Source organism: Struthio camelus, chromosome 3, assembly GCF_040807025.1.
Source record: "Struthio camelus isolate bStrCam1 chromosome 3, bStrCam1.hap1, whole genome shotgun sequence".
Taxonomy (NCBI): Eukaryota; Metazoa; Chordata; class Aves; order Struthioniformes; family Struthionidae; genus Struthio; species Struthio camelus.
Window position 1 is genome coordinate 17654662 of NC_090944.1, and position 12956 is coordinate 17667617.

Here is a 12956-nt window from a genome sequence, read left to right on the forward strand (position 1 = left end):
AGTTGTCATTTTACAAACGCATAGAAAGCAAAATATAGCCATTCATCCATTATGCAGTGTTTCTGGGCGTTCAAATAGACTAAAACTTTAAAGTAAGCCAGCTGTGTTGTACAGTGTATTCCATCTGTCTACCTCTACGTTTTTGGGCCTCTCGTTTATGAACTTTCTATTTCACACATCCCAGGGCTTTTAAAAATATTTGTTAACCCGGAAGCTGATCCTTCTCAATTTGAATCAAAGTAGTTTAATTTAATGATCTCAGGATCCTATTCTGAGCTATTAATTCACAATATCAAGGCACTTAGAGTAACTCCCTTTAATCTTGACTCAGTACCATCAATGTTAATAATGTACATCCACGTGCCAAACTACATCAAAAGTTAGTACAAATTGGCAGGATCTTACACTGAAAGTGTAGTATTCACATTTTTATTTCCATAGTCTTTGCCTTATAGCTATAAACTGTTTATCCAGCTTTTAACTCTTGTTTTTATTATTTGCAGAAGAAGAAACACCTGAAAGTGGAAACCTAGGCTGTTCAAGTAAGTGATTTGTTGCATATGCTTTCGTTATCTATATTTATATATTAACTGAATACATGTTTCAAAGCTTGACTTTTCGTATTCCATAAATCTCTTCCTCTGAAATAGCCAAAACAAAAGTGATGGCCGTATTCTGAAGTCTTTATTGCCATTTATTTTAGAAATGTAATAATCCGTAAGGCATGGCCCAGAATTTCAGGAACTTTTTCAGATTTGAAAAGTTGAGACTGTGCTGGAAACGTCTAAAAAGCTCTCTTTAAGAAACTTTGCATTTCATTGCTTTATTGATTTCTTTATGTGCTCTCGAAGGTACAAATTCCTTACTGTGGAAATCTCTATTTATCAGTTATGAAGCTTGAGTAATGAGGTTATGTACATTTCACTTTAACTTGGGCTGAGTCTCACTTTTGATTACCTTTCACAGTGGCTGCTAAACCCACAGAATTGCACTTGGATATCTAACTAAATGCCTGTAGCATAAATCATCAACTCAACCGCAATTTATTAAAATAAGTCGAGACTCGGGAAATGCTGACATTATACCCTGTCTTCATAATAAACTGACCCTGACTTGCTTGGTTAGACACATAATGTTCCACCATAGGGTCAAAGTATCAGATGAGTTGTTTTGTTCTTTGTCCCTTATGATCTTCAGGGTTTTTTTCCTTGTTGGATACTTTAGCACCACCTCTAGGCAATCAAGTTTATTTCAACTATCTAAATCAACTCCAAAGACTTTTCTGGGCTTCTCTGCCAATTTCTTGTATATTTTTAATATAATAAATTCTTTGGTATTTGCACTTGTAATTTTACCATTTCCCTACTCCTTTCCCATTGATTTCTGTTAAAAAGCAAGAAATTGAGCAATAATTAGCATTTTAGTTTTAGTATAGTAGACACTGGTGTTGCAAAAATTTCTGAGAATGTACAGTTAAATAATAGTATAGTCCAGGACAGCAGGAAGTTAAGAGAACAAGTAAGCTGCATTCATGGCAGATATGAGCAAGCAAAATTGTACAGAGTTGATGGTAGCCATGTGGGTTTACACTAAAATGGTTTTATCTTTGTTTTCTGTAAAAGTGGATCAGGATTGAAATATGTTCAGACAGTCACAAATAACTGCACAGGAGCAACTTAAGAAAGTGATTGTTTACTCAGCATCACAGTAGCAGCGTAATCCCAGAGAGTTGCCCAGTCTGGACAGAGAGAGCAACAGCTAAGCTGCTCTAACACAATCACTTAAAATGCCTGATCTTGTTCTTTGTTTAAAATGATGCCTATATATAATGGGAGTGAATTGTACCTGAGGACGTTATTTGCCCTACATTATATGTTCCTGACACCAAAAGAAGGTCTTTGTATTTGCTATTGAGCCAAAATAGTCTTTTCTTTATGTCTCTGTTACTCATTTATTCTTGCTTGTATGATTTACTATTATAGCTGAATTGCCTCTTAGGGCAACTGAGACAGATTCAGCATGGGTAAAATTCATCCCTTTGAGAACACCCATTTTGGGTTTTAGGGCTTCTTTTGATCTAAAGAGAGACACCTCTACAAATACCGCCTGCTGCTCATTCTTACTCAAGAACTTAGTGATTTTGTTTTGTTTTGAATGCTCTTTATCTATGTAAAATTTCTCTCTACTAAAAATTCAACTCCACTGAAATTCACTGATCTAATGAGTGAATTCATTAGAGTAGATGATATTTCAGGAACAGTCAGGAGCGGGTTGATATTCTCTAGATTTGGGTGAAATGGTAAAGAGGAATGCTAATTTTGTTGTTCTTTCCCTTTCTGTGCTTATTTACTTTCAGTTTTAGCCATGTGACAGATAAATTAGCTCCTTTCATTTGAATTATGATGCAATAGTCTGAGCTGAAGTGAATCATTTTATTTGCAATTTAAAAAGTACCCATTTGTTTGGTCCAATTGAAATGCAGTGTGGTCAATTTGAAAACAGTTTTACTAATTATCCACATCTTATATTTCCTTTATTTTTGTCACTGATTTTAATGAGGCGTGAGTTTAAGGCCAAATGGGGTCGTATTATCAGATCTTCTTGTAACACAGAGTAGTAAACCCAACTGTTCAGCCCACAACTTCTGTCTGAGCTATAAGTTACACTTCAGAAGTATCCACCTGACATGAAGACATTACTTCTTTGTCTGAAAACTCTTCTATAGCAAATATAAAAAGAAAGAGTGGGATGGTTCTCACACTTCCCTTATATATGGCATTCATTTTAGTCACACAACATGAGCTAAGTGTGTATTGTGAGGATCCACATAGGCATATCCTACAGAAGTCATAAAAACACACTTATTTTTCTATTCGCAGAAGATACAACCAGATTTAAACACCTCAGGAAATATGTATACTTATACGAAGCAGAAACATCAAATGGGGTCACTGGAACAGCAGATTCTCGAAGTGGTTCAAAGATCACCTGCAAGGTAAGGAAAGAGAAGTAAATACAACACATTGGGACTGTTTACCTAAGAATGTTGGAGATGGCAACCAGGGAGCATTCTTCAGTGTTTTTCCCAGCAGGGCCATTCTTTCGAATTTTGAGAATCCTGAAGACTAAAAGTCCTTCGTTTTGTAGACAGGATGTACTGAGGATGGCAGAAGTCTTTCACAAATGCTTTTCAGTCCTTATGTGGGTTTTAAGGGAAAGAGGAGGGGAAGACCTGGTATTCCAGGTTCACTTTGCTCCCAGGCTGAGTATACCAAATAATGATGCCCATCAAACAGATCTAGAGATTGAACTGAGTCAGCTCAATGATTTCATGAAGACTGCTTGATGGCCCATTGGTGGTAACAGTCAAGCCAGAATTGGGGCTGTAGGGGTAAAGGGCCCCATAAGCCCTAATACCTATCACAATTTCCTTTCACCATTTTTTTCTGAAATGGAGTAACTGGGGAAATTATTTTTTTATTTAGCACACACTATTCTGACAGAGTCTAAACATCAGTCAGCGTAATTACTCAAGTTTTCGTACAAGGTTTGTAGTACTATAAAGTTCCAAACCTAGGTTGCTTGTTTGCAATGTATACAGTCTACTCCATACCATTAGCCAAGCAAGTAACTGCTTCGCTGCCTTCTCCCTCAAGTTACCTTAAGCTGCTTGGAGAACTTTGGAATCTTTCCCAAGAACTGGTGTCAGCGTGGCTCTCACACTTAACAAAATCAGGGAAGACTGCTTTTAAGACTGGAACTGAATGATCTTGGTAACATGATAATGAGAAAAGGATATCATATTTCTATTTTCAGGTTGAACTGGAGGTACCACAGCTGTGCCACTTCATCCTGAGGACAATGCATTGCTCCCTGAGGGAGACATTTGGTGTTGACACTGAGGGAAGGGCCATCCTCAAAAAGTCAAAGAACTCTGAGGACTTTGCAAATGCCATGTCCAGGTAAGCAAACAGCTTTCATTGATACTCGAAGCCTTAACTTTTAGCAGGTTGTAATGTTACAGTCTGCTCTGCCTGTGTTGTCCCAGACTTAGAACACATTTTGATGTCAACACAGCAGGTTATAAGTTGGTTCCACAGCAGAACTCTCTGTAATATAATTTAGGCCTGACCTGGCACAGCTCTCAATTACTACCAAGTAAAATTTTTTCCATGCAGACTTTTCACCTGGAATTTCTTTATCATTTACATCATTTGTATCCAGAGACTGATGTATAGTCCCCTGAAAGACTATTGCATGTGGAATGTTCCCTCATGTAAGCAAATGCTCAAATGACTACCTACTGCCACTTTAATATTATTTTCCATTGCTGACATGGTACAAAGACTGTGCAATAGAAAGGCATTTGGACTGAAGTCCAGATTTCCTATCATGATCTTTAATGACCTATACAACTTATCTTTTCCTTACTTATCTGCTTTCGTAACTTACTGCCACTACTCCCTCCACCCGACTAGTCCCCCACCTTGTCTGTGCGTGTTTTACTCATGCACTTTTATGCTTGTTTCAGTGCCTCCCAATCCACTCCCTCTTGTGTTTCACAAGACGTAGAATCTCAACATAGTTTGAGACAGTGTTAAAAAGTTTTTTTCAGAAAACAATCAAGTTTTTATTTAAAGATTTGAACCAGACAAGACTCTTCCCATCCTTTTGTGGTCTATTGAAGTAGTTAATAATTACCTCTTTCTAAAAATTTACTTATCTCCTGTCCGAATTTGTGCAACTCCAACTTCCAGCCGTTGCTCCTGATATTTACTTGCCCTGGATGACATAGCCTGGTGGTATCAGAATGTCCTTGGCTAGGATTTTGCAGGGAAAGACCTGCTTTATAGTAATGATTGATACTTAATAATAACAATGGATAGTAAACAATGACAGACCAAGATAAATACGATGCTTTAGCTATAGCCCAGGAGTTTACTGATATCATATTTTTCACTAGTGACTTTACCATAGTTTCATGCTAATGTTGAGGCTTTTTTTTTGGACAGGCATGAGCTAAAATTTAGTGTTCAGGAAGGAACCAAAGTCAAGCTATACCCCGAGAAGGATGAACCTCTGAATGTCCTGAACCTCAAGAGGGGGATCATTTCAGCTCTCCTTGTGCCAACAGAAACAGTAGAAAATGTAAAAACAATATCCATGGTAAGCGTTTTTAGAAGCATTCACCTTCTTTCCTTAACAAATGGAACGAACCTCACCTAGTAGCCTTACTCCTGAACATCATATTCAGAAGACTTAAAAATTCAAATGAGAGAAGGTGCACTTCAGCTAGATCAAAAAATGCTGGATAGCATGAACAAAGATACTTATTTCTTCCTTCTTTCCAGGACACTGTATATGGAAAGTGTGATAGTGAAGTTGAATTCAAATCTAGAAAAGGAAATGTTGCAGAAGATATTTCAATTAACAGGGACCTGAAAGCCTGTGACAACTTCAGTCCCATCAGAGATTATGTCAGCCCCATCGCCATTGTGAAGGGACTAGTAAGTATATCTGTAAAAATTCTATGATATACCATTCTTTACAGCTTCCTCTTAAAATGATAAAAAATTACTAATTTTATGTTTATCTTGTAAAAACTTCAATAGGTTTTGTGCACCCTTACGCTAGAGGAGAGTGTAGTCTTGGTGCCAGTCAGTAGACAAAAACAGATGCAGAGAAAAAGAGTATACTGACCTTCTGTCATATTCATCTCTTGAATTTTGACAAATTATTTTTGGAGGAGACCTTTTCATAGACAGTTTTCTATATCACAGTTGATACTACTGATTGTGCAATAATGTATCAGATGACATACACATTTTTTGCTTTGTGAGTCAAAAATTTAAAAATATTCCGATTTTATGTAAACCATGTAGTCTACTAGAACCCTGATGTGTACGCAATGTACAGGAAGAGGCTCTACATGCCCTAAAATGAATGGTTTGACAAGCCCCAGTTTCTGAGGCATGTTCAGGCCACTTGTGTGTCTGCACTGATCACACGCGGTAGCTTGCACTAATGTTTGCATGTTTGTTCCTGGTATCATGGCATGTGTGCTTTTTGAGTGTTTTCCCTGAAAAAAAAAATCAAGATTTCAAATCACGCTGTAGTTATGTGCCCAGGCCTGTAGGTGGGCTGTTGTGAATGGCATGCATGAAATTCACCTCCACTCTGTAACTTTTGAATGCACAGGCCTTTTTCAGCCACATTTCTAGAAGTCTTGAAAATATTTATTTGATGCAAGTTTTATGAAAATAGGCAGCTAAATGGAGGTCAGAGGCAATGTGCTTTGCTTTTATTGTACACCAAAGAACTCGCAGAGAAGAACATTGATTCCATAAGTCAATCGATCTCTGGCGTCTGGTAAGGTCTGTTTCAGATGGTGCTTTTGCTACAGTTAAAGCACGTGCGTCTTCCATGTGGATCTCTAATATGGAGTAAGAGCTAAGCACGAGCTGCGGCCTTGGTTCACCTCAGTTCAAAGTCAGTGAATCACAAGATACAAGTCCATTGGAAACCACGCTTTGTAATTTCTACTGCTTTTACAACTTGTTGTAGAAATCTTTAGAATGTCTGTAATCAGACATTACAGACAGTGAAACTGTAAAGAACATCAGCTATTTTAAGGGGCCTGAACTACTAAAAATTACAGATTAGTTTAAATGAGTGAGTCCTTTCCTGCAGGCAGCAGGGGATCAATCATAAAATCACTACTACGGCAAACACCTCACTGAAGTCTGAGTGAAAATTTCAGTGGGATTTTTGCCTGTGAAGAGAGTTAAGAATAAAAACTGACACTGGCACAATTTTCTCTGGGTATGAGAATGATTCCAGTTATGCACCATCATTTCCAAGATGCTATAATTGTTAATATTAAAGTAAAACTATGACAGCTTTTAAAAACGTGTTTGTTTCATATACTCAGCAAAATGACTGTTATACTATTTATTTTATAGAACATCCCATTATCTACCCTTCTGAGGAGCACTCAATTCTGTCATTACAATATTGATGCAAAGAAAAGGCATGTAAGAGATGCTGTCTGCAGTGAAAAACACCTGTTTTTGCCTTCCTCATACAAGTAGGTTGCACGCTATTTGTCACTACCTTTTCTTTGTAAATAATCATTTTGAATAGTAATCTCTCAATTTCTGACTTAGTCTCCAAGTATTCCCTTTGTTCTTAAGGAGGCAACAGGCATGGCATAATCCCTAAAAACTATTTAGACTCAACTAAAGCACTGTATTTTTCTTTGTTTACTAGAAATCGCTATGGTGTGATGACGGAAGTCAACCAGACACTGAGGCTTGAAGATACCCCTAAGATCAATAATAGAAATTTTGATGGAGGTACACCTGCAGTTCTGAATAAATGCCAAATAAAAATACAGGGACATTTTTTTGAACAATTAATTCATTAAAATGCATATGAGGAGAAAAAAACAATTCATATTTTTAATGAAATTTGATAAATTTAGTCAGAAAACATTCGAGGGAAATAGGGGAAAAAATAACATTTTAAAAATAGTTCATATTTTCATTAAATTAATCTTTCCATATTAATTTTTTAATCTTTCTAATTACAATATTTTGTGTATCTTGAAAATTAACTTTAATCTTTTTGGAAATTGGTTTAATAATACATTCTTAGTTAGCCATAACTTTTTCTGCAATTTTTGGTTTCAGCTACCAAATCTAAATGATCCATGATTACTACACCTTTGGTTCTGAAATAACTTTCTTTGGTGTGCAAATGTTACTCCTAGTCATAGGATACGTTTCTCATAAGATATGCTCATTAAAAGTTAGAAAATCAAACCCTGCTAATATAAAAAGTGTCAGCGAATCATCTTCATAAAAATTAAATAGCATTTATGCAAATAGGTGTCATTGTTCTACTTTTGGGAGAATTACATTTAAATTCCATTTTCTTATTTTTAGAAACTGTTCAGCTGTTAAACTTTTTAACAATTATCGTATAAAGTAGTCTACAGAGTTTATATTTATATTAAGTGTATGTCAGAAGGTAAATATGAGCATACCTTCTTGATAAAGACGTATCAAATGTAATTTTTCTGATTGCTAGATGAACTGGAAGAGAAAGGACTTGCTTTGGAAAGTACAGATGCAAAATTTCCCAGGCAGGCTGATGCTGTTCTGAAAACTCTCCAGGAACTGCAAAAACTTTCAGCCTCCCAGCAGAACCAGCAGAGAGCAAGACTCTTTTACAAATTTGTTTCTGGACTTAGAAGTTTACACAATGCCACCCTTGGCTCTCTTGTACCAAAGTTGATGGAAACTTCAAGGTATGCTACAGCACTGCATTGTGCAAATACAGTGTGTCAGTGTCATGGCAAATCAATTCTGAAGCTGATGATTTGCTGCAAATGGTTTTAATTAGGGTAATTAGATGTAAACATTGACTTTCCGGAAAGGTAAATATCATAGTAATTATTTAGACAGAAACAAGGAAAGGACGAGAAAAAAATCTGAATTTAGTATTTTTCCATCATAAACACTCAGATGGTAATAACAACATGAACATTAAATATATGGAAGTAATAAAAGAATTTCAATAGGTCTGAAAGTTCTAGCCTTCCATAAAGATCTAGTCTTTTTTGATCATTAACTACTCAAATCTTTATCTAGTTGGAGAAGCTGAAGCATAAAAGTAAATGAAGTTGAATATAGCATAGGCTTAAAACCCAAGACGTTACTGGCTTTTTCTTCCCCCACCCTCATCGAGGGTGTATGCCTAATACAATCCTGAGAAGTTATTACAACCAAATATCTGCGGAAAATTCGTCCGGTTTTTCTGAAGGACAATGATGGTAATTCCAGACTCCAAGTCCGACTTATACTGAAGAATGCAGCTGTGAAAGTGAGATTTTTGGAGATATGAGAGGGCACAAGTCTTTCATCTTCCCCAGTCCTCCACCTACCAACACTTGCTGTTCCTGTCCTAGTTGAACTTATTTCAGTTTACACATAATTTGTATCCTCAGTCTGTAGAGACACTAAAGCCTCAGTCTGATTCAATATGTTATAATAGTTAAGGATGTGGGAAAGTGTGAGGTAGTTGGAGAAAAAAGATGTCTGTGTAGTGATAGTGTTGTTAATACTTCCTTGTTGTGCACAGCTAGTCATGTTTTTAGCATAGCTTGTAAAACTAAGAAGCTTCTTTTTGATAAGCAGGTGTAATTTGCTTCGAAGCACACATAAGTATACATCACTTACATTAACACACCTTAATAAATGCATTGAATATGTCTTTCAAACATTCAGCTTCCTTCAAACATGCAGCATGTAGGGTTAGCTGCAAACTGGGGATTAATCTAAGCCATTTCTTTTCCTTTCAGTTCCATCACAGTCCAGGCCCTGACTCAGTGTGGGACTCCAGAGTGCTATAGTGCGGTCCTTCAGATACTGAGAGCTGGAGATGTGAATCCTTTTGTGGTAGACCTGGTCACATACACCCTTGGACTATTGCCTTCTCCAACTGCTAGAAGAATACGAGAAATTCTTAACATGGCCCAGTATCGGCCAAGCAGAGCTTCTTTTTATAGCTTGAGTCATTCTGTTACTAAGTGAGTAATGACAGTGCCTAATTTTACAAAATAATCTCAACAAGGCATTAAAATGCCTAGAATAAACACCAAGAGTAGTTGCTCTCTGGAGATTTTTTGTCGTTCTCATGAGTTTGTTCTTTTGGAATTAATAAAAAAGCATTTCCTTCTTTTGTTTCCAAAGTGTTTCTCTCTTCCCTTAGATTCTACAATGAGAAGATAACTGTGACAGAGGAAATAACAGACGTTGCAGACTTCATGGTATCACTACTTGGCACTGATTGCTCTGGGGATGATGAGCTCACATATCTCACACTTCGGGTATTTTTGTTTGCTTCTTTCCCTATGCATGCTATTATTTTAGATTATTGCACATGTATTACTGTGTTCCTGTTGGTGGAGAAAAAATGTATATCATTTTCCTGTGTTTTCATCATTGACAGGCTATTGGAAACATGGGCACAGTACTGGAGAAAGCTAAACCCAACCTGAAATCTTTCCTTAAGACATGTATCAGAAATGAAGCTGCATCACCTTCAGTTCAGAAAGCAGCCATCCAGGCATTCAGGAAAATGACTATTACTGAAGAGGTAAATTGGATCACAAAAACTGGCAGAAACTGTTTTCAGTTCACTTTAACTTAACTGTTCACCTAAAAAAGTGAATAAACCAAGATGTTCCCATTAATTTATATTTTTACTATCTCCTGTTTAGCTATCCTCAGCTTTTCTAGAACGCCTTTAATGAGTTTACTTAGTTTCCGTCCATATATCTGAGAAGTTCTGCAGGCTTGTGACTTAGTGGTTAGTGCTCCTTTGAGATGTAGCTGCTTTACATAGCTTCCATTTAAATGGAAAGTTTAGATCTGTCAAATAGTGCCTTAAATGGAGTTCTGCTTATTGAAAGGTTGTATTAACTAAGGAATTACTCCAGATTTATATAGATTTAAATAAATAGAGAGAAAAAAAAGCAGTTCCCTATTTTAGATTGGCAGTTGATTGTCATTGTTACTGTACTACTTAGATTTAGGTTTATATTATAGTGATATGAAAACACCTTGTAGAGAATGAGTGCCATTACACAGAACAATTCAGCTTAGTATGGCAAAAGGTAGTTTCAACATCAAAAAGTTCCTACTGTAAAAGACAATACAAGGGAGGCTTGGGGAACCTGGGAGCCTTGAAACACTTGGAGCTCAGGTTATCAGGTTAGGTTTCATTCAAAGCATTTTAAAATTAAATACTTTTATTATTTTCAGTCTGTGCTTTTCATTTTTCTTCAGCAGAAAAATTTGATCTGTTTCTTTTCATAAATTGAATGATCTTATTTTTTTCCAAAATTTGAGAATTTTTTGCAGAGCATAACACAGAGCATCTTATTTCCAGCAATCAAAATTCAGCATTTTAAACAAAAAATTAACCTGCCAGATACAGGATAAAAAAATCAGTTTCAATAAAACCATAATTTCTGTAAAAATTTATATCAAACTTTATCAAAATAATATCAACAAAACACTTTTGGTCAGTTACAGAAATGAAGGCCTTTGTGGTTATGTAATCCTGAAAAAAAAATGCATCAATATCATTCTGGAAATCATTTGACTCAATATAGTCCAAAAAGATTTTGGCAATATCGTCTACTAGCCAACTCGTCAGTGCAAAATGTACCTTCCTCTGTTTAATACAGGACCGTTCAGCACTTCTGAAAGCATTCCATGAAGGGGATGCACCTACTGACAAACGTCTGGCAGCTTATCTCATACTGATGAAAAGTCCTTCTCAAAGTGATCTCACCAAGATTGTGAGAGTCCTCACAAAGGAGAAGAATGAACAAGTGAAAAGCTTTGTTGCCTCACACATTGCCAACATCCTAGACTCTGAAGAAGTAGGCATTGAAGAGTAAGTAAAATTAAATGATATACTGCTCACATAGGAATAACAAAGTTCCGGTCCTAATTGCAGTGGTAGTGCATTTTTTTGCCTGGCAGTGCATTTTTTGCTATTTTTTGTTTGTTTCCATGTTTATTTCCATTGTTTGAAAAAAAATTAACTGACGTAACCTGGCTACAAAAAAGAACAAGAACATCAGCTGGGTGAATCTGTGGCTTTGTCAGAGCAGTGACCACTTAAGTCTTACCCTTAGTCTTATTTTCACTGTTAAAATGTGTGGAGAGCTAGCCATTTGCGATCACCTCAGTTGTATAAATGTCTACGGACAACACAGGATATCTCAGAACCAGGGCTAAGTGCTTTTTGGTACATATACTAATCACATTTGCTTTACTGTTCTATTTCCTAGTCTGAAGAGCAGAGTGGAAGAAGCCCTGAAAGGAAACCAGGTTCCAACAGCCAGCGATTTCAGAAAATTCTCACAGAATTATCAGATTTCCAAAAAAGTTTCTTTACCTGGAGTTGATCCCATCTCTGCCAAAGTAGAAGGAAATGTGATATTTGATCCAAACACTTATGTTCCTAAGGAGACTATGCTAAAAACCACCCTGAATATGTATGGATTTCACGAAAGTGATATCTTTGAGGTATAAAAAAAAATTTGCTATTATTCAGCTCTTGCCTTTCTCATTGCTGTTCGCTTTTAACAACTTTCTGTGAATAATGTATTATTTTCACAAACTTTGGAGAAAAATCTAGTGATCACTGTACTTACAAGGAGGCTTTCATTTGATCTCAATGGGATTTAGAGCAAGCCATCCATTATATGATGTCAGTTGCCGCTGGCTGGATGGACCACCTTGCTGGAGTCACTAAAGACCTGAGCTAGGGTAGGGCTAAACCCATTTGTGACAAATTGACTTTATGCTAATGAATTATTACTGACCCACTAAAGTACTCATAGTAGGTTCTAAGTGAGATCCAGCCTATATTTAGGTTTTGTGTTGGACCCCACCACAGAGATAAAATTAATCATAAAACCTAGCATTCTGTTCTGTTGCATATCTTCCCTCAAGAATCATACAACTGTAGTAGACACTTTAAACACATTGTTTGTTCCCCAGCAAGTCTCTGTTGTAAAGTCCTAAAAAAGTGGAGAAGCTGTCTGAGGTGTGACATTGCTCTTTACATTTCAGCTTGGCTTGGATGGAAAGGGTTTTGAACCAACACTGGATGCTTTATTTGGAGAGAAGGGATTTTTCCCAGACACTGCAAGCAAGGCTTTGTACTGGGTTGATGGCAGAGTTCCAGAACAGGTTTCCAAGGCACTCTTTGACTATTTTGGTTATTCCAAAGATGGCAAACAGGATCAGGTACAGCTTGAAAATACTCTCTGCACAGCACTGCATTATTGTCTGTACACACTAATTGCAGCACTTACAATGTTTATTGTATCTGAACCTTCTCCTCTTCTAGGAAGCTAAAACAGAAATTCT

General features: G+C 36.7%; 1 protein-coding gene across 1 annotated transcript in view; it reads left to right on the forward strand.

Annotated features, from left to right (window-relative positions):
* The window catches only part of APOB (apolipoprotein B), a 38267-nt gene that overhangs the window by 1534 nt on the left and 23777 nt on the right, over nt 1–12956 (forward strand). Inside the window, exons 2-15 of the mRNA XM_068937068.1 lie at nt 504–542; nt 2880–2995; nt 3817–3962; nt 5013–5166; nt 5352–5507; nt 6963–7087; nt 7270–7355; nt 8092–8311; nt 9365–9592; nt 9775–9892; nt 10015–10161; nt 11258–11469; nt 11870–12107; nt 12657–12833. Of these exons, the coding sequence (XP_068793169.1) occupies nt 504–542; nt 2880–2995; nt 3817–3962; nt 5013–5166; nt 5352–5507; nt 6963–7087; nt 7270–7355; nt 8092–8311; nt 9365–9592; nt 9775–9892; nt 10015–10161; nt 11258–11469; nt 11870–12107; nt 12657–12833 (2162 nt within the window). The remainder of the gene's footprint in view (nt 1–503; nt 543–2879; nt 2996–3816; nt 3963–5012; nt 5167–5351; nt 5508–6962; nt 7088–7269; nt 7356–8091; nt 8312–9364; nt 9593–9774; nt 9893–10014; nt 10162–11257; nt 11470–11869; nt 12108–12656; nt 12834–12956) is intronic.